Below are 22923 nucleotides of genomic sequence, written 5' to 3'. Positions count from 1 at the left end.
ATTGCGCGAAAATTAATAAAAAAAAACGTAATAAGTAGCCTTTGTGTCCTTTCAGACTATGTTCTATATTGTGCCAAATTTCATCAAGGTCCGTTGAGCCGTTCCGAAGATACATTCAAACAAACATCCATCCATCCATTTATCCATCCATCTATTATAATTATAGTAAGATAACAACCTCCGAAATAAGTAGTACACTTTTTACAATCAGTTTCTTCTAATTTATTTATATACTCGTATTTCTCATATTAAACAAGCACACGTTTAATATGAGAAACATTTTCACCTATTTTGTAATTTGTATTTTTTACATAACACTATCTACAAAAGTTTTTAATAAATTGTACTACTTTTTTTTGACATTGTGTATAGATTTATTTAAACAGTGATAATTTATCGGTTTATATACAAAGTCTATTAGATTCATTTATAACTTAACACCTTATTACGGAGGCTATGACATGGGGCTATTAAGCTACGTCGTTATCGACTTTAGCACTATTTACTCGTCGTTCTAGATAATGTAGTCACGCGCTAATGTATTTACGATCACACTTCTACGAGCATACTAATATTAAAAACAGGAAAGATTTGATTGCTTGTTTGTTTATTCGCATTTAATAGGCTTCGAAACTATTAAACCCATAAGAAAAAATCTTTTACCATTGGGAAGCTACACAATCCACTACTGAAATAGGCTAAATTTATTGCTAGATTTTTTAATTCCGTGACAATGAAGTCATGGGCAATTGCTAATATTCAATACTAGCTTATTCCCGCGACTCCGTCCGCGCGGAATAAAAAAAAAAAAGAAAAGAAAACGGGGTAAAAATGATCCTATGTCCTATTCCTGGTTCTAAGCTACCTGCCCACCAATTTTCAGTCAAATCGATTCAGCCGTTCTTGAGTTATAAATGGTGTAACTAACACGACTTTCTTTTATATATATAGATGTAAGTGACTTTATTAGGCCGTCAAAGACAAAGCTTACAGTTTACGGGAAAGTTTTATTTAATTAAGATAGACAGTGTAGTTTATAGATAGATATAAGCTACAGTTATTAATTCTAACGTTAATTAAATACAAAGGCGGGCCCGTAATTAATAGAATAGGTAGAACTAGTGTGTTTTGTTTTTGTTGCCTTTAATTGTTTTTGACTGATCTTTTTGGGAAAATTCTTAAACCAACTGTTGAAAAATGAAATCCTTAGGAGGTAAAAGTTCCTTTTGCCTTTTGTGTTTTACTAGCATTATTACGATATTATTATTATGATTATTAGGAAAAATCTTTTCTCTAAGAAAAGAAAGTTATACTTATCATTAAAATTTTAATGAAAACAATAATGATACGATGTTAATTATTGACACGAATACAGCAATCGATTGCGGAATCGATAAAGTAATTACGGCTGTCAATTCGAGCAGTGCGCTGTCTGTGGTCAACATTAGCTAATAACTGTTATGTATGTGTGATAATAGAAAGCGAAAGTGTTAATATTAACAAGAAAGTTGTGAAAGTGAAGGAATACTTGAATAATTGATCGGCCCTCTTCATTTATTTTTTTCTGCGTTTTACGTCACACATAAAAATAAAAATAACTTTCTTGCATCATTTATAATATGGAGTTTCAAAATATAAATTACTAGCTGTCACCCGCAACTCCGCACGGGCGGAATTAAAAAAAAAAACGTTCTATTATAAAAAATAGTAGCTAGTAGTAAGTTTTAGATCTGTGCCAAATTTCATCAAGATTCGTGGATCCATTCCGTAGATATCTTAAAACAAACATACATTTATCTAAACTTTCGCATTTATAATATTTGTAAGATAATGGAATCGACAAAGAAATTTAGGTACAATTAGTACTTGGTATATAAGGTAAATATTTCCTTGAACGAAAATTTAACATTACGTATTTAATAGGTACTAAGTATCGTACTCACAATTGCAATAATTTAGTTAATTTAATATTGTAAACAAATTTATCTTGCTTAAATTTATAAATACGAATGCATAGAAGCTTATTAGAAGGTATCTCCAGACCTGCTTCATGAATCTCGATGAAATTTGGCATAGATGTAAAACATAGTCTGTAATAACACATAGGTTAATTATGATCGAAAATGTGTTCAACATATCTTATTGGAATTTGATATAAGTATAGAACATAGTAACACACCATTTTTAAAATTCTGCGCTGACGAAATAGCTGGTTAGCCAAAAAAAATACGAGAAAGAAAATACACTTTCAAGAATAACTTAAAAACGACTTTATCGATTGTTTTAATTTTTAAAGCTATATTTTTTATATTTGCCCGAACAAAGCTTATATAATTTCCTAGTATACATATATGTAACTATACTATATATGTAAAGACTGTAACTGGCTTTGAAACTGTGACTAGTGTAGTTACTATAGAGTTAATAATATTAAGTAGATTATAAAACAATTGAATTTTCATGCCTTTGGGCTAATATTAATAAAATTTAAAGTCTATTCACGGTGTACTGTCATCAAGGTATTGTTCAGATTTATAATGAGAATTTCTTACAAGATTTGACTCCGTCTGAAAATTAATTCCAGGAAACATCAACAAAAGCTTTATGGGCTTTCAATTTTTGTACTTCAAGATCGTTTAATTACAACTGTCTTAAACAATTTTAACAATTATGTTATTTATTCAGTCGCTCTATTTATTTCGACGATCATTTTGAGTAAAATATTGAAAACAAGGAGGAATTTAGATAAATAACAACTGTTATTTAATTACACGTTAAGCGTTAATTTCTGAAATTGTATAAACCGGGTAAATAAAAAGTAAATAAGTTTCGAAGTGCTTTATTATTTAATTTAATGGATCGACAGGGAAACCCCGTTAGCATTAAGTTTTTCTATATCGTTTTCTACTCAGTTATCTTCCTTGTAACATTAATATACATAAGTTCAGTTTAAGCCCACTAGAAATAAGTCACTAATACGTAAACTCCTTAAAGCAATATCTCTCTGTCTTTGTTCCAGATCAAAATGTTGAGGTTATTTCTGCTATTAATGGTGTCGTACACTATGGGACAGCAGAACTGGGTCCCCTGTTCAGAATTAAACGATGACTTGCGGTATCCATGTCGTTGTAAAGTTCAAGTGGACAGAGCTCTGCAACTCGGTATACTGATGAACTGCGACAGGGTGGTATTTGCCGGTGACTACCCGCCACTGCCATACGGTGCCCCGATTGCGGCTTTCAGTCAACGTTGGGCAGGACAACAGTCGTTACCAACACAGGTAGGTACTTTCACGTAATAAGTTTTTTATATGTATAGTAAGGAGCCTTCATCCATCTCAACCATGGGTTCAAACGACGCATTTTCTTTGCTTAATTTTTTTTAATATTTAATTTCAGTTGACATTTATCGAAAAAGTCTGACATAAGGTAGAAAATAATGTTAATTGATTTTATAAATAGAATTTATAATAATTAATCTAACTAATATTGTAAGAAAACTAGGCTACTTATAATGTTTTTTTAATTCCGCGCGGACGAAGTCGCTGGCGACAGCTAGTATAATATAATTTGAAATTAAAAATATAAGCGCATATGAATTTAAAACAAGATTTTATAGCTATAGTAGCTCTGCTAAAAATTTATTGACCTTCGATAAGATCGGATCAGATCCGCGATTCACTGTCGACCAATTTTTTTAATATCTTAATTTTCTTGGCTTCGTTTTAACAATAAATCTAGCAGTGATGTGCAAGTTGAAAAAAAGATTTTCATTGTTCAATTAAATCGTAAATGTCTATAATTATGCTGTGCTATAAATCCGTTTTCTATTCACAAGGCGCTCACGCGATCATTCATGATCTGATAACTACAGATCGAGAAGTGAAAAGCGACGTTTTACAAATACTCATCGATGTCGATAAGTTAAATAATATTTAATGACCAATTTTTGATAGAAAATTTTACTATTTTAGGGCGAAATATAAACCAATCATTTGCTATTTTCTGTAGGAAAAGCAAATAAATTGTTGTCAACATATCAGTTCTCTAAAAAATTTAATTATTAAAAAAAAAAACGTGAGCCGTCACGGGACGCCTGGCAGATGTGAAACATCGTGTGTGTACAAGTAATATGCATAAAATATTAAGTAAATAAATAAATTACAAATGAATGAATGAATGAATGAATGAATGAATGAATGAATAATAATAATAATTAATAAAAATAAAATATTTGGATCTCGCGCACGAGATTACAGTCTTGTGGCATATGGAGTCAACAATTATCGTACCGATAGTGCTGTCCGTGAATGGATTAATCGCGAAGAGCCTCGATCACCACCTAGAGAGGCTCTCGCTCGGTAAGTGGGTGAAGGGCCAGGCACAGAAGGCGGTACTCCTGAGCACGGCACGCATTGTGAGGAGGTTTCTGTCTCTGGAGGCCTAACCGCCGGTAGCTTGGGCCCAAGGCTCCGCTGCCGACGTATCCAGATTTTTTATATTTTTTTTAATATTGTTTAAGATTTTATTAAGAAAAATATATAAAATTAAACAAGAAATAAATATGTGGAAAAAAAATAATTAATAATATTAAATATATATATATAAATATATATATATATATATATATATATATATATATATATATATATATATATATATATACCTTCATTCATTCATGAATTATAAAAAATAATTAATTGAAGATAATATTAATATAATTTATATAATTATTAATCTTAATATAATTTATATAATTACTAATATGATTAATATGAATATAATTAATTAATAAATATAATATAAAATTTTTCACATCAAAATTAAATAAAACGCAGGTTATGTGTACCGTAGTAACCAACAACGTCGAACTGAGTGAGAAGCTACACCGTTCACTCAACTATTCATAAAATATATACATGTATACCTTAGTCACGGCCAGTACTTAAAATAATAAACATTAAACCAAAAAGTTGTATATATCACACAATCTGTTTTAGAGTATAAGATGAATTATATCACAGATAATATCAAAATATTTTCGAGGTTTTTACATGTGTAATTAAGGTTTTGATGCGTCTTGAGAAACGGAGATATGCTAAAAGGCAATTGCTACTCATTTTATAACATTAATTAATTAAATATAATATCTGATTATAATCTGTGGAATGAGGTTGTGTGTAAAATAACAGGCCATTTAGAATTATAAAAAGTTGTATAGTTACAGTTGTAGAAAAAAACATCGTGTACAAGTAATATGCATAAAATATTATATAATAATAATAATAATAATATATTTATATAGTTTATATTTTACCATTATTTATTTACTTTATCTTTCATATAAAAACCAGCCAGGCGGAGACAGAATTAATATAAAAGAAATAATAATGATGATAATGATAATGATAACGATGACGATGATGATGACGATGACAATGACGATGACGATGACGATGAAGATGACGATAATGATAATGATAAAAATGATAATAATGATAAAAATTATAATAATGATAAAAATGACATTAATGATAAAAATGATAATAATGATAAGAATGACATTAATGATAAAAATTATAATAATGATAAAAATGACGTTAATGATAATAATGATAAAAATGACAATGATAAAAATGACGTTAATGACAAAAATGATAAAAATGACATTAATTATAATAATGATAAAAATGATAAAAATGACATTAATGATAAAAATGATAACAATGATAAAAATTATAATAATGATAAAAATGACATTAATGATAATAATGATAATAATGATTAAAATGACGTTAATGATAATAATGATAAAAATGACGTTAATGACAAAAATGATAAAAATGATAATAATGATAAAAATGATAAAAATGACATTAATGATAAAAATGATAATAATGATAAAAATGACATTAATGATAAAAATGACATTAATGATAAAAATGACGTTAATGATAAAAATGACATAAATGATAAAAATGACTAATGATAAAAATGACATTAATGATAAAAATTAGAATAATGATAAAAATGATAAAAATGACAATGATAAAAATGACATTTGATAATAATGATAAAAATGACGTTAATGACAAAAATGATAAAAATGACATTAATGATAAAAATGACATTAATGATAAAAATGATAATAATGATAAAAATGACATTAATGATAAAAATTATAATAATGATAAAAATGATAAAAATGACATTAATGATATTAATGAAAATAATGATAATAATGAAAATAATGATAATAATGACATTTATGATAATAATGATAAAAATGATAAAAATGATAATAATGATAAAAATGATAAAAATGACATTAATGATAAAAATGATAATAATGATAAAAATGACATTAATGATAAAAATGACATTAATGATAAAAATGACGTTAATGATAAAAATGACATTAATGATAAAAATGACTAATGATAAAAATGATAAAAATGACGTTAGTGACAAAAATGGCATTAATGGTAAAAATGATAAAAATGACATTAATGATAAAAACGACGTTAATGACAAAAATGATAAAAATGACAATAATGCTAAAAATGATAATAATGATAAAAATGATAATAGTGATAAAAATGACATTAATGATATTAATGATAATAATGATAAAAATGACATTAATTATAAAAATGATAAAAATGACGTTAATGACAAAAATGATAAATATGACATTAATGATAAAAATGATAATAATGATAAAAATGACATTAATGATAAAAATTAGAATAATGATAAAAATGATAAAAATGACAAAAATGATAAAAATGACATTAATGATAAAAATGATAATAATGATAAAAATGACATTAATGATAAAAATGATAATAATGATAAAAATGACATTAATGATAAAAATTAGAATAATGATAAAAATGATAAAAATGACATTAATGATAAAAATGACATTTGATAATAATGATAAAAATGACGTTAATGACAAAAATGATAAAAATGACATTAATGATAAAAATGACATTAATGATAATAATGATAAAAATGACATTAATGATAAAAATTATAATAATGATAAAAATGATAAAAATGACATTAATGATATTAATGAAAATAATGATAATAATGAAAATAATGATAATAATGACATTTATGATAATAATGATAAAAATGACATTAATGATAAAAATGATAATAATGATAAAAATGATAACAATGATAAAAATGACGTTAATGATAAAAATGATAAAAATGACATTAATGATAAAAATGATAAAAATGACGTTAATGATAAAAATGACATTAATGATAAAAATGACATTAATGATAAAAATGATAATAATGATAAAAATGACATTAATGATAAAAATTATAATAATGATAAAAATGATAAAAATGACATTAATGATAAAAATGACATTAATGATAAAAATGATAATAATGATAAAAATGACAAAAATGACATTAATGATATTAATGAAAATAATGATAATAATGAAAATAATGATAATAATGAAATTAATGATAATAATGACATTATTTATATTAATGTTATTAATTATATTTAAGATATTAATGATATTAATGATAATAATGATAATAATGATATTAGATATTAATGATAATAATGATGATAATAATAATAATAAAAATAATATTCAATATTCAATATTATTAAACTAAACACATAAAATATACATATGTATACCTCAGTATAGCTTGGCGACCCGTCGCCACGGCAAGCGTCGCCAACCCAACGATTCGGTTTACAAGTGATCCTATAGATGTTTCACATCAAAAAAGGAAGAAACTATTTATTGCCGTAACATTATTAACCAGTATTACAAAAAAAAAACAATGAAATGAGGCAAAAGGTAGCCAGTTTAAACAGGGACAGACTAAACCATCCATGCGCTTGGTTTCTAGTAATAGTAGTACAAGTAATACAAAGTTATTTTGTTGTAATGTATACTTTTTTGTTTTGTCACGTAGCATGATCTCATGATTACGACGTCAGAATGTTTCCACGACTTAAAAATAACCAGGGAAAAGCTATATAATGTTAAGTCGTGTTTTTCGGAATCTAAAGATCAAATGTTACAAACGTGAAAATGAGAGTTTCTAAAGTGACACAAAAATACAAGCAAATCCACTGTAGAATATATTTTCGAAATAAGTGTTTTATGAAAAATTAAACGTTTATTAAGTGATAAACGGATAAAAAGATCTGCCTAAAATGTTTTATTTTGCGAAAGTGTCTTAGCAATAATCCGACAAATTAAAGAATTTGTAACAAGAAAATTACAAAATTATAATATCTTTGGCAAAGCCACTTAAGAATTTTGTTGTCCCACCGGTGCTTTGAGTTAGTTTTAAAACTTTAAAAGTATTTCCTTGTGCTATACCAGATTAAAAGTTAGCAATCACGCTTATAGTGGAAGTTGAGAGCTGCTCCAACTTTTAATTCCCAATATTAAGTCTGCTTTGTTTATAAACTCGGTAGCATTATTTAAATAGAAATACTATTGTGACGTAATAAACAATATAATTTATCACAAATACAAGATTTCGTTATATTGATATGTTAACGTCTGTTACTTGCGAAAGACAATTTTGCCACATCAGTGATAGCTGGAGTACCAATTTATCGAGGCTCTTGTTTTTCGATATGTCATTAATGTTTCCATCTTTACATCTTTAAAACGACTCTATCTTATAAGAAAATAATCCTTTAAAAATATTATAAATTTCGTTCCAGATATTTTCATCGTACGGTCTACCGCTGAAAGAGCTCGATTTCTCACATAACAGCTTACGACGCTTACCCGACCGCTTGCTGTCAGGTGTGAGAGGCAACATCACGAAACTAACCCTCGCCGACAATCTACTCGGAGATAACTTGAATCCAATCTTTTCCACTGCCGAGTTTCATAACCTACCGGCGCTAGAAGAACTGGATTTAAGTGGGAATAATATCCGGGGTTTAGAAGAAGGTTTGCTTATTGGTTGTGATGTTCTTAAGGTTTGTATGTTTATGAGATCCTAGTTAACGAAGTACTTTTGTACAGAAGTGTAGAGAATAATATGTGTTGTAACAAAATAGAACGCTCTTTGTGGAAATACCAAGCGTTGCTACGCGTTGTGATGTTTGGTCGCAAATTTAAATTTAACTAACAATAGCGTAGTCTTACAAAATACAGTTCGGATTGTTAGGTCAATGTTGAAAGTAAAGCGTAAAATTATTGTAAGGTGTATTTTATCTTGGAAATCGGAAGACGTAATAATATATGCAGAGGGCAAAAAAAATATGTTAAATGCCTTTGCCGTATTCTCTCTAAAATAATTTGTTACAAGAATTTAGCAAATTCCGTTACGAATGAACAATAAAGTATTTCTGTTAATTACATTCTCTTATAAAAGTAGGTCTCACGACACGTCTCTTAATATTCAGAAATTAAAAGTAAAAATATTTGCAGAGTTTGCGACTGGACCGCAACAATATGAATTCCGTGCCGTCGTCCTCCCTCAACGGTCCGCAGTCATTAAAAGTTCTCTCGCTGCGGGAAAATAAAATAGGTAAGTTGGAGTAGGTATTTATTAAATCGTTCAAGATTTTTTATATATTTTTTTGTAATGAATATAATAGAGCTAGACCACGATCCAAACTGATGTTAAGTGATATTGTGTAAGGTTTAATCATTTGATACAAGCCTTGATGCGTTATTAAAAAAATCATTGAGTAATGTGTAACTCTTTTTTACTTCTTATTTATATATTTGTATGTTATGGGATTGTGAAATATAATAATTTAATATTTAAACAAATTCTCATTCTGTTATTACTTCTGCTAATTTTAAACGCTTTTGTTAATTTACAAATTTTATAATGCATTCTTATTTGAGATGTTGATTCAATTGTTAGTAAATAATTGAGATACCGTAGTTAGAAATAAAGGCAATTTATTCTTCGTCTCTTTGTTCATGTAAAAAAAAATAACGTTAAAATTTTCCAGCTCTAATCCGACAAGCATCGTTCGTATCACAAAAGACTTTGGAAGTGATAGATCTACATAGCAATATGATATCGTCGATAGAGGGCGGTGCCTTCGTGAGTCTTAGAGATTTGCAAGTCCTCGATCTCGGTCGTAACAGGCTATCAAAGTTTAACAGCGACGTATTCCTGGGCATAGAAAACTTGCAAAAGTTGGATCTGTCGGAAAACTTCATAACTGATTTCCCTACCGTTGCGATGAAATCTTTCGCCGCGTTGCGCCAGTTAAATCTTTCCAGTAATATGATTACCGTAAGTGTAGTTTAGAAATTGTTTTAATGATTTTTGTCAAAGATATATAACTTGTATATTAGTGATGCAACGGATGTCTGTTTCCGTTTCCGCAAGTGCGGAAGTTCCGCACCCTTTTCAACATCCGTTTCTGTTTCTGTTTCCGCAACTTTTATAACGGAGATAAAACGGAACTTTACGACACCTGAGAGGCACTTCGGCACTTGTCGCATTTGTTTGTTTACGTACTTTTTCGTGAATTTAAGCGCGTAATATTTTCTGCTGATGTTTGAAACAATCAGCTTCTCTTGCTGGAGTTGACTGTCTAGTTGTTGTCCATAAAAAATTTGACAACTGGCAAAATGTGACTATTTCATACTTACGAGTTATTAAATGTGCATTTGAATAAGTGATAACCATGCAATATATCATCATCATTATTATCATCAGCTCACTATACATCCCCACTGAGGGGCTCGGAGCCTACCCCAAATTAGAGGTGACTAGGCCATAGTCAACCACACAGGCCCAGAGCGGGTTGACTTCACACATATCATTGAATTTTTTCTCAGATATGTGCAGGCAGCATCACTATGTTTTCCTTCATCGTAAGAACGTCGGATAAATGTACATATCTAAATCGAAAAACACATTGGTACATGGCGGGATTCGAACCCAGGACCTGCAGATTGCAAGTCAAGTGCCACGAGCCACCGACGCCTAATAATTATATCTTTTTCTAATCTAGATTTGGTGTATTTGATACTTAGCACATTCACTGTTTACAAGATAAAAAAAGGTAACAGCTGGAAGCCAAAACTTTTTATGGTGAATTTTTATTTAGTATCTGGGAATGTTTGAACATATAGATAAATTAATAATGTTATTATAATTATTTAAAAAAAAAAACACATTTTTTGCATTTGAGCACTAGGGATCATCATTTTGAGCGCTAGGGATGGCAATGGTTTAGTTCACTAATATGTAGATATTTGTTCCACTATTGCATTTCTATGTACTAATATGTTACAAGATTTTGACAAAGTCAAGTTTTTCATCAAATTCCAGAATATTGAGTAAAACATGTAAGGATACTAATCAAAACCAGCTTTTATCTTCTCGGTTCAAGATCTTGTAACATTTCATACACACCCACACATACACACATGTGTCATAGCATTGTCACTACATTATTCCCACAACAAGAAGAGCTGGACTACGAAATACCCGCAAACGCCGCCGAAGTCCCTGCAATCACGAACGAGGAATTCGTAGGCGCATACAACGCAATAAGGCGCCGGGTATGGATCGCATCCCTAACGTAGCTCTGAAGGCGGTAATGAAGGGAGAGCAAAATGGGTTTCAGGAGGTATTTAACAGTGGTCAGCAGTGAATGTATTAATAAAAAAATATATTTGTTGTTTGTCAACACGAGTGGTTGGGCGAACATTAATTTTTAAATAGTGTAATTTTGTTTCCTGAATATAAATTTAAAAAAAAACACGTATTTTAACTTATTGAAGCACAGTAAAAATACATACATTGAAGGCTAAAGGACACCGATATCCAATGCCTTAATAAATTAAAAACGAATACAAACTGATTTTACAAAAAATTTTTTTTTTTTGTAAATATGTTTTTTTTTATCATTTACACTTCTGTTTCCGCATCCGTTTCCGTTTCCGTTTCTGCTAAAATTTATTTTTGACATCTGTTTCCGTTTCTGGTTCCGGTAAGTCACTTCCGTTGCATCACTATTGTATATACACGTGTTTTAGTATTTAAGTTTTTTTTTAATTTTTCTAAATATGTTTATAAATACTTTACTGGTGACTGACTCCGAACTATTCTACTATTACTATTAAGCATAAATTTTAAATTAAATAATTTACTATCATTTTAAAATTTCAATGACACATTGAGGAAAAATTCGAATCACATATGACACCTCAGAAGTATAAATCAGTTAAGATGTTTCAGCTAAAGGAGTTCACACTGGAATGAACATACACACATAATCTTACTAATAATGTAAATGTGAATGTTTACATGGATGTTTGTTAGATGGTATCTGCATAACGGCAAAAGGGATCTAACAGAAATTTGGCATAAACGTAGAACATAATCTGAAAGAACACATATGCTACTTTTTAGGTTTTTTTTTAACACCACGCGGACGTAGTTGTGGGCGGCAGCCAGTTATTATTATAAACTTCCCTTCATTCCCGTCTGCCAATAATTAAAAAAAAATTAAAACTATTTATAAAACTTAATTGGAATCTTAAAAACTTATGAATAACTTTTCAGAACATCGACAATAGCCATTTGAATTCATTGGTGTCGCTACAAGTGCTCGACTTGAGCAGGAATAACCTCGTTAAGTTGTCACCGGGGACTTTCGTGGGTCTCACTGAATTGCGCTATTTGGACGTCGGTGTCAACTCTCTACGAACTGTAAGTTAATTTCTTACTCCAACTCTTATAAGTTTCCACAAACTTCAAATCTATTTAAAATAAAGTCAAATATATCCTAAGTTTGTAAGTTTGTTTTCAATCCGATTTTTGCACAAATTAACAGTTTCTTGATCTATAATTGCTACTTTTTTATTGCAGCTTCTTCTATGATGATTATATTCATATTGTATGCTTTACAAACATCATCATTTATAATGAAAAAAAAAAAAAAAACTTTACGCGCCCATTAAGAATAACAGTTTTCACTTTTTTATGCAATAGTAAAAATAAAAGATATGTTTAAAAACGAAAAAAAAAGTTAAAAAAGATATTGTTTTACTTTTCAGGTTGAGGACGACGCATTCGACGGTTTAACAAGTCTACAAACGCTACTTTTGCGCGACAACAATATACTACTGATCCCAGCGACTGCACTGTCTCGTCTGCCCAACTTGGTTTCTATCCATTTAGGTTTTAACAGAGTAACAGCTTTGTCGAGCGACATCTTGAGAGCAGTCTCCGACAGAGTCAACAGTCTGGTGCTTTCCCGTAATGTGATTAGAGAGCTACCTCCAGCTGCATTCGAGCATTTCAGAATGTTACGTCACTTAGATTTATCTGGAAATCTCTTAAATTCAATATCAGCCGATGTATTCAACGGTTTGGAAGCTTCGCTCGAATATTTGTCTTTGAATCAAAATAGAATTCTAGGATTTACAGAGGAAGAATTGAAGTTTGTTAATCTTTGGTACTTGGATATTTCGGACAATCAGATATCTGAGATACCGGTGAGCGCTTTCCAATCAATACCTAGTTTAGTGCATTTAAATATGAGCCACAATTCACATATTAATGTTTTGCCTCAAAATGTTTTTGGTGAAAATCAAGCTTTGAAAATCATCGACTTAAGTCACGTTGGTTTAAAAGCATTACCTGTCAATTTATTCTTAAAAAATCCTAGTTTAGAGAAAATTTATATCTCTCATAATCTTCTGCAGGAAGTATCGGAGAATACTTTCAAAAATCTTAGAAATCTTACAGTACTTGATTTATCCTACAATCACATAGTAAGTATAAAGACTCCAGCTTTTGTAAATGTCATGTCTATTCAGTATTTATCACTAAAAGGCAATCAATTAAATGCATTCAAAGGTGAATTCTTTAATACCGGTACCAGTTTAGAAGTAATTGATATTTCGGATAATCAGTTAAGTTATTTATTCCCATCTTCATTTAAAATACATCCACGATTACGTGAAATTATCTTAACAAATAATAAGTTCAATTTCTTCCCTTCTGAACTCATAAGTACCTTGCAATATTTAGAATTAGTCGATTTATCAGGTAATGCTTTGAAAAATATCGATGAATTAGATTTTGCTCGTCTTCCAAAATTAAGAACAGTTCTCTTGGCTCGGAACGAAATTGAAGGTGTAAGCGAAATGGCGTTTCATAACTCGACCCAAATACAAAATTTAGATTTATCGTTCAACAGAATTGATAGACTTGGCGACAGATTGTTTGAAGGTATAATAAGATTGGAAAAATTAGGCTTATCTGGGAATTTATTAAATGAATTGCCTGACAGCATCTTTGATAGATCGCGTTTACATATGCTTGAATCAATAGATTTAAGTAATAACATATTTGAACACCCACCATTAAAAGCACTGCAAAAACAATATTTCTTTGTATCATCCGTTGATCTTTCTCATAATGAGATTGTAGATATACAAGCCGAGGATAGCGTAATGGTCAATATTAAGAAATTAGACCTTTCATTCAATCCGCTTTCTGAAAAAACTATAAATAATGTTCTAACCGAACCAAAAACTGTAAGAGACTTAAATCTTGCAGGCACTGGAATAAAAACCGTTGGACAGCTAGAAACACCTTTCTTGCATAGATTAAATTTGTCATTCAATAATATTACTAAATTGTCTGAGAAAACCTTTGTCAGGACAACTTTGTTAGAATCTTTAGATCTTTCAAATAATCAAATAGACGACGTCACCAGATCTCTTGCCGTTTCTTGGCCGAAACTGAAAAACTTGCAAAGATTGAATATTTCTAGTAATCCTATTAAGATGATTGTGGATGGTAACTTTGAAGGTTTAACTTCACTGCGTGTTTTAGATATGAGATATTTAGATAAGTGCACGAAAATAGAAAAGAACGCTTTTAGATCACTACCTAATTTAGTTGAACTTCGAGCATATGGTTATCCACGATTGGGTTACTTTGATGTACAAGGAACTTTACAATATTTATTTGCCTTGGAGAAATTAGACGTTGAAGTAAAAGACACTAACATTGGTGCAGATCAGCTTGCGTCTGCATTGCACCCACGACTTGAAGTATTAGGAATACGAGGAGACAGATTAAAAACTGTTTCTTCAGGTGTGTTAGCCGGTTTGAAATCGCCTTCCATTGTCGTAAGATTTAGAAATACATCTGTCACAAGTCTACCACCCGCACTACTTTTCCCCTTACCGAGATCATCGCAAATAACAATCGATGTAGCCGGCAGCCACTTAACAACATTGCAACCGCAGTTACTGGTGGCGTTGGATGACCGGCGTGCAGATCTTTCAATGTTTGGTTTAGACACAAACCCGATTCGTTGCGATTGTAACGCAAGGGCATTGCGGAGATGGCTTCCTAATGTAGGGATTGAAGATATAAGGTGTAATGCGCCTGAACATTTATCTGGATTTCTCTTGGTTGAAATTGGTGACGACGAACTTTCATGCGACACAAGGAAGAGAACGACGGGAGGAACTTCGTCATCAAGCAGTGCAACGACTACAACTGCACCGCGTCTAGTGCATCGAACCTCAGCCGAACCTGATATTATTTGGTCAGTCGCACCATCACATGAGCGTGCCAAAGCACCGGGAGAGCCAAAAGGGGCGCCTGTTTTAGCTTCTACTACCAATGACGATAATTTAATTATAGGTATAGTTGGTGGAGTTGTTGCGTTTATAGCGATTCTTATTGTAGCAATTTGTGTTGTGCGGTTGAGAATGACTACGACATCATATAGGGGTGGTCCTTTAGCTAATGGTGGTAGTGCAGGAGGCGCTCCGCTGTGGGGACCAGCTTGGCCGGGTTACGCTGCGACTTTGCCTCCAGCCTCGTTGTCGACGGCAACTTTACCTCACAAGGTGCAGTCCGGGCCGGGCTCAGTTCGGTACCTAGCTGCACCTCCTCCAGCGCCGTACTTCATCAGTATGCCACCACACGATGACAAAATTTATCGATAGTGGTTATGCTAGAGTTAAAGTGGTTAAAGACATATTGTTGTAATGAATTATGAATGAAATAGTTGTTACATGGTGTACATATATTTAAATAGTGTAGACAAGCCCAAATAATTTGTTAGTATAATATTGCTTGTATTTTGTGGTTAATATATTAATATTTATTAGATTAAAGCAAATTGCCACTTATTTATATTTTGATTAATGAATCAAATTGGAAATGTTTTGAAAATTTATAACATTTTGGCTAGGTTATGCATATCTAGTCACCAGTGACAGATTAGTAATGTAAAATATTAAAATGGCCATCAATATGAAATAGTATGTGTTAAAGTAAATTGTAAAATAGTACTACAACGGTTAGAAATTTTTAAAACGAAGAACTAAATGTTATTAAAGCAGTTATTAAGCAGTTATTATTATTAAGAAATAAATAGTTTTTTAAAGAAACGTTGATTTTTTGTTTTAATAGCCTTCATATATCAATCACTATGGGTTTAATTTTACGAAGATAATATCTTTTATGTTCTGAACATTAAACTTCCCAGTCTTTATAACCTTTTTAAGCTTTTCATTTTATAGTTTGAAAATTGTACGCTCATATTCAACATGGATTGTGAGGAAAGTTCATATTAACGCGTGATAGATCTCCAAAGTAACAAACTTTATCTTTATCTCGACAGTTTGTATTTTGTGTTTCATACTTTAGAGGACATTATCCTTAGAAATGACTTGGTATTTGATGTTTTCATGTTTTATTTGTTGCTTATTTATAAAACCCACAACACACGAAGATAGATTTTACCTAAAAATAACCTTTAAACTCTATTTCACAAACATCAAGAAAGGAATTTGTGTGATGTAGCGACTTTTAGAATTTGTAGATACTGCTACTACCAAAATAATAATATGTTAACATATTAATTGTATACGAAGTATGCATATAATCATATGGTTAAGGTCACTCGTTAACTCCTCGTCAACCACGGGTGGATGGCGCGCGATACTAGAGGCATCCATTCACTCGAATCCGAGATGTAATATTTTTTTTTTTTTTTTTATCAAAAAATATTAAAGAAATAAATTAATTCGTATTCACGGAATTAAATAAACATTTAAAGCCATCGTTTCATATTGTGTTTGTTAGTAATGAAAATGTAACATATGACGCTCGATGTATTGTAAAATTAATTTACTTTTTGATATAAAAAGTCAAAAGTATCACGAGGAATACGTTTTATTTCTGTTGAAATTCATTTTAATTATTATCTCCGTTATTTTCAAAGGTAATGAAAAGGAATTTTATTAAATGTAATTTTACATTTTTACGATAGTGAACTCTCACTGTTAAAATTCTTTGCATATTGTTGATTTTGTTCTTTTGTTCAATCCACTTCAGTTTAGGTTGTGCATTTTATTTTATTTGTATATACACTAAAGCTAAGGGGCTAAGAAGTCGTATTTTATCCTCAAATATTCTTACTAAATAAAGATACTTCGTAAACCTGACTGTACGCAGCTGTAGTATCGGAACACCGTTTTAATATTCAATGTTGTTGGCAGATACACAAATAACAAATCCGGTCAGGTGTAATTTATTAATATGTATTTTACAAAGCCCTGCGAGTAATTTGCATCGATCTCGAATCCGCTTTATTTTCTTTGTTTCCTTAAATAACTACAATCGAACATGGACAAGCGAGAGTCCAAGTGACTGCGGTATTTTGGTCACTTATGCAGGTCGTCCGTTGGCACAGGACAACGATTCTCGCTTATACAGGTTTCACGATTATCCAGGTTCTACTGTAATAATATTAAAATTTGCACAATTGTGATAAATCAGTGAAAATAATGGTTCCTATACCACTTTCTTAAATTTTGAAGGCGGCAAAGAAGTAAGCAGGTCACTTGGTGGCAAGTGACCATTTCCTACCTCTATAGGACATGAAAGGATAAATTAAGATCGAATTATTATTTATTTTATTATATCAAAATATAAATTTAATCATTATCAAGGTTATTTGTTTTTGATTATCACTTCAATGCGGCGAACCCTGCGTGTAATAAAAATGGATGAAATTTACATTTTTTTCTTTTGAAGATCCCGCCGGATAACAATGACCAAAAAATAATTTATTTCAACGTAATGAAGTTTTTGAAACAAAAGATTTTCTACAAACCTAAAGCTCGCCTTTGACAAAAGGCAAACTTAATCCAATAGATTTAGAAAGTGAAATTTAAGATAAAGAGTATTTTTAAAATGAAAACTAACTATGAAAAAATATCTAGACATCCTTTTAGAAAATTTACTTCTAAAGTGGATGAAAAATGCAACAAAAATTAAAAAAAAAAATAAACAGTATTTATTCAAAAATATTTTTGAAAAAGCACCTTCAGGTTTACACAATGTTTAAATCCTTAATATAATAATAAGGAATAATCCACAATAGAATTAAATTTTGATATAAACGCGTATAGTTTGAAAACCAGCTCCACATGACTTAGGCCTCGCGGCTCACATTTAACCTTGCCATTGTGGTCTATTTATTTTTAACTGTGATGTATAAGAAACTATATTTAATTTTGTGTGACAATAATAATTTATTTACATTAACAAATTATTTTTACATTGATTTACGCTCCTAAATACATATTAGTAGGTAATATTTATTAGTAGTAATAAATATAGCCTATATCTTCGGGGATACTGTAGCTACCTAGTAGTGAAAAAAAAAATCAAATCGGTTCAGTATTTTCGAAGTCTATTTAATGTAAACAAACAATCATACGTTTTTTCTTTCTTACTATTGAATAGTATTTAGGAGCTAATAATAGTCATTGCCACAGGACCGATCATCGTGACGATCTTTGAAGGAGATCTATCCAGCAGTGGGCGTTACGAGGCTGAATGGATGGATGGATGGAATAGTCATTGATATAATCCCAAATATTGTAATTTAAAGTAAATTTAAGTTCAGCACTAAATAATATTAGTAGTATGAAACGTAACATTTAAAACTAGGCGAGTACCAGACGGGTTTGTGAGCAATTAACGTTCCGGCCGTTTCGTGAGGGCTACAGTACAGTCCGGGTCAAAGCTTTGTGGCCGTGTCACAATGTTTCGTTACACTCGCTACTGTAATTAAACTGCTGTTTTTTTTTGCATGCTAAAATTTATACGTTGACGTAACGTTCTAATTAGTAAAGTTAAGTTGGTTTTATTTATACTTTTAACCCGACCGACTTAGGGTTATTTTCCACATATAGTATATGTATGTTTCTATTTTTTTTGTGTGTATGTAAATTGCAGTGTTACAGCAAAATTATGACTAGTCAGGTGTCATTAAATTTTTTTCCCGCAGCTTTAGTTAGGTTTTATGGATTTGAAGTTACCCAATAGTGTTATTAAATGTATTGTTAGTTTTTAATTAAAAATAGTTAACGATTCGAGTTACAACGCATAGTCTAATGTACTAAGTCAAGACCAAGGAACTTTCCTACAATACTTTTAGAAACCCGCGGTAAGTAATTACCGACCGCAATCCACGTTTAAAACATATTAACACTGTTTTGTCAAAAATTATGACAGGGATACTTCACGTACACTTTTATATATTTCGCACGTAAATAAAAATAATTTTAAGTATACTAGCTACATAAGCGTATAAATATTTTTTATGTCTTCCGCAATACACAGGAAAATTTTGTTCTTATTGAAATGGGAAATGGCAGTATATCTTTTGGTATCTTATCGGTACTCACATTAGTAAGAAAAATGTTCTACAATTTTACTACTAGCAGTATAAATAATTTAGTATAACTCTGGCAATTTTATATGGACGTTGGAATTTTGGCATTTAAGAATATATTAAAGTAACTTATTATATGAATAAGGCCCAATTCACCCAATTAACATGTACTTGTTGTCTTCAGCTCATAAATACATGTTTCAACCGAGGTGTTCGAGCCTACCCTAAATTATGGGTGATTACACCTCAGACAATAGCGCTAGTCTAGTGTGGATTGGTTGACTACACTCGCATATATGCAGATCGCAAGAACGTCAGATAGATGTATCTTATTCATATTATACATTCGAATGTTTGGATGGATGGATGGATGGATGTTTGTTTGAAGGTATCTCCGGAACCGCTCTATAGATCTTGATGGAATTAGACATAAATGTAGAGCATAGTCTGGAAGAACACATAGGCTACTAATTAAGGTGTTTTTTTTAATTCCCCGCGGACGGAGTCGTGGGAGACAGCTAGTATAAAACAAAAACAAAGTTCTTTTAATTGTGCAATACAACAAGTTAAAGTAATAAAATGTAATATAAAAGTCGTAAAACATTTTACTTTTTAATGTAGAGGGCGTAACAGTTGTGATTTTATTTCAACCGGGATCGCTTACATTGGGATTGCATTGTCAGCGTTAGTAAAGCGAAACTTGTTGAATCTTAAATGAAATATTATTTTTTTAAGTGTTGGAAAACTATGCAAACTATGTATCCAGTGAAGTTATAAAAAGCTAGAAAATTTAGATGCGGTTAAATTTTAGTTGGCTGATTCAATTATCTAATTTTACGTTTACGTTTAAAATCATTACAGAGACATTAAATATAAATTACGAGAAGTACATGTACAAAATTTACTTTATCCATACATGGACAATTTTGTAACTGCCGCCAAATTATAATGCAGTCCGTGTATTGCCGGTTTTAGTGCTTTGGATTGATTTCTCTTCCATCTTAGTTTTCCATGTGGTTCGTATAGTAAACTATGTTATTGCCGTAGTTGCACTATGTTATTGCCGTAGTTGCACTATGTTATTGCCGGGCAGTTGCGTAGTTGCTGGCATGTAAAAGGAATTTCTAATACAGTACTGGCAATAGTCCTTTAAACGTGCTTTGTCTGCAAGTAATGAGAATGCTTTGTTAATGTTACTTTGACGGAGCCTGCTTTGGACCGAAACTTTATAAAGGAAGTTTATCGCAATTCGAACTAATTCGTCCTTTCAAATAATTTAATACTTTCTAGAATAATATTGTTGTATAAATTCAACAAAATATGATTGAGACGTAACAGCCATCATCGTAAAGATCTTTTAAACTAACTTATTATTACTACTTCGAAATGATTCGATAAGCGCTGTTTTAGTAAGGGTCGTGATTAGATTGTTGTGTAGGAATTTGATTTAGTAGAATGTGATTATGTTATTGATCTCCGGCGACCTGTAAACAGCTTATTGTTCCACGCTACGCACGGATTGACGAACATTGTGTAGAGTAATTCATGTTACAACGTCCACTAAGATAAATTTAATACAACAGACTATTTAGGTCATAGAAAAAATTATACAAAAGTTGTGACTTTATGATTGTAGTAAACAAAAAACTTGCACATATATAAACCTGTTATAAATGTACGATCATGAAAAGACAAAAGACGAGAGTCTATGATAATACTTTCTAAGAATTATCCAAGATACTTCTGGAAGGCTAAAATGCAACTGATATCGGAACATAATTGAAATGAAATAGAAGCAAATAAAAATATAAAGCATGTAGCCATCAAATACCACGATATCACAGAATTAAGCCCGTTACACACTTTTAGTTTTAACTGCACAATTTAACTAACAAATGAGAACTATACAGTTTGTCAGTTGACCTTTCAGTTAAAAAATGTGCAGTTAAAACTGAAGCTCAGTGTATAATTTATCATCGCTCTCCTTGGAAAATTGAGGTAAGAATATTGTATACGAAAAGGCAAGATGGATAAGAAAGCGCACTAGTATAAATTTACCTATAGGTTGAGCGGGTGGTCCGAATTCATTCAATTAGAACTTATAATCTAAACGTACTGACTGTCGCTTATCTCGGAACTTTCCGGCGAATTGTCAGTAGCGGGTATAGCGCTTTCAAGTATTCCCATACATTTGTCCCGTTCTGAAGCGACTGTCTTACGTAGTTCGTACGATTCTGGCTTATGTCTAAACGAACCCTAACATTCTAGACTGACCCTTAAGTTTCAAGTCTCATGTTCAAAGTCAGAAAGTAGTCGCTTTAATTATAAATTCAAGTGAGAATCGAATGGAAAAATCTCACACTCACATATTCGGAGTAAGACTAAAAGAAATATCAGTACTTAAATAAAGTGAAACGAATACAAAGCTTTGATCTAAGCACTTACAAAGACTACGACCTGAATACCTTTCAAAGTTGTTTAGTGCTCGGCTGCTTTTGAATGTAACATTCCAAGTTACCTGAAGTAATTTTACTGCTCTGTATGATTAACTTCGTAACTTTGTTTTATCCACTATTTGAGTATTCAGCATTTTGTTGAGACTTGAGTAACGAACTTTTGCTATTTTTGAAGTACAAAAAGCTTATATATAAGCTTATATATGTATGGATATGAACATTGTTATGGTTTAAAAATTTAGTGAAAGATAAATATAAAACTCCACTGTTCCGAAATATGTGAGAATTGCAATTTTTCTATTTTAATAAAACTTACTATAGCAATAAAACAGACAAATAATAGAATACTCAAAAATTTTTAAAATGTTCCTTATTGTAAATAAAAATTTAATAGTCTTTGACAAAATGCAATAAAAAAACTGTTTTGTCAGCGTCTACAAAATAAAGTCAAAATATGCACCAAGTTACGAGAACAGTTCGTTAAATATTCATCGTTGGGGATGCTAACTTGATTGTACGCAACCATAGAAAGCTTCGGGCCAACTTTGTGCTGGATTTTACACAAATCAAAGTTATTCATGCATTACATAAGAACATGATCAAAAGATATATTCATGTTAATAATTATTCTAAAATAACGTAGACCTGCACATCTTATGGTTTACAATTTAAAGAAAAATTTAATTACTTATTCAGAGTCACTCAATATTAGGTACGGCTAAACCAGCTATCGCTCGGGACTCCG

The 22923-nt window shown here is 30.8% G+C and overlaps 1 protein-coding gene across 1 annotated transcript in view; it reads left to right on the top strand.

The window, feature by feature from the left end:
• Positions 1-16367, top strand: part of LOC106713246 (protein artichoke) — a 40173-nt gene extending 23806 nt beyond the window's left edge. The window contains exons 2-7 of the mRNA XM_014505999.2: positions 3020-3280; positions 8734-8997; positions 9452-9551; positions 9988-10277; positions 12564-12710; positions 13058-16367. Of these exons, the coding sequence (XP_014361485.2) occupies positions 3026-3280; positions 8734-8997; positions 9452-9551; positions 9988-10277; positions 12564-12710; positions 13058-15976 (3975 nt within the window). The 5' untranslated portion in view covers positions 3020-3025 and the 3' untranslated portion in view covers positions 15977-16367. The remainder of the gene's footprint in view (positions 1-3019; positions 3281-8733; positions 8998-9451; positions 9552-9987; positions 10278-12563; positions 12711-13057) is intronic.
• The last annotated feature ends 6556 nt before the right edge of the window (positions 16368-22923 follow it).

The sequence above is a fragment of the Papilio machaon genome, chromosome 9 (genome assembly GCF_912999745.1).
Source record: "Papilio machaon chromosome 9, ilPapMach1.1, whole genome shotgun sequence".
Taxonomy (NCBI): domain Eukaryota; kingdom Metazoa; phylum Arthropoda; class Insecta; order Lepidoptera; family Papilionidae; genus Papilio; species Papilio machaon.
This window is presented reverse-complemented; position numbering and strand designations above follow the sequence as displayed.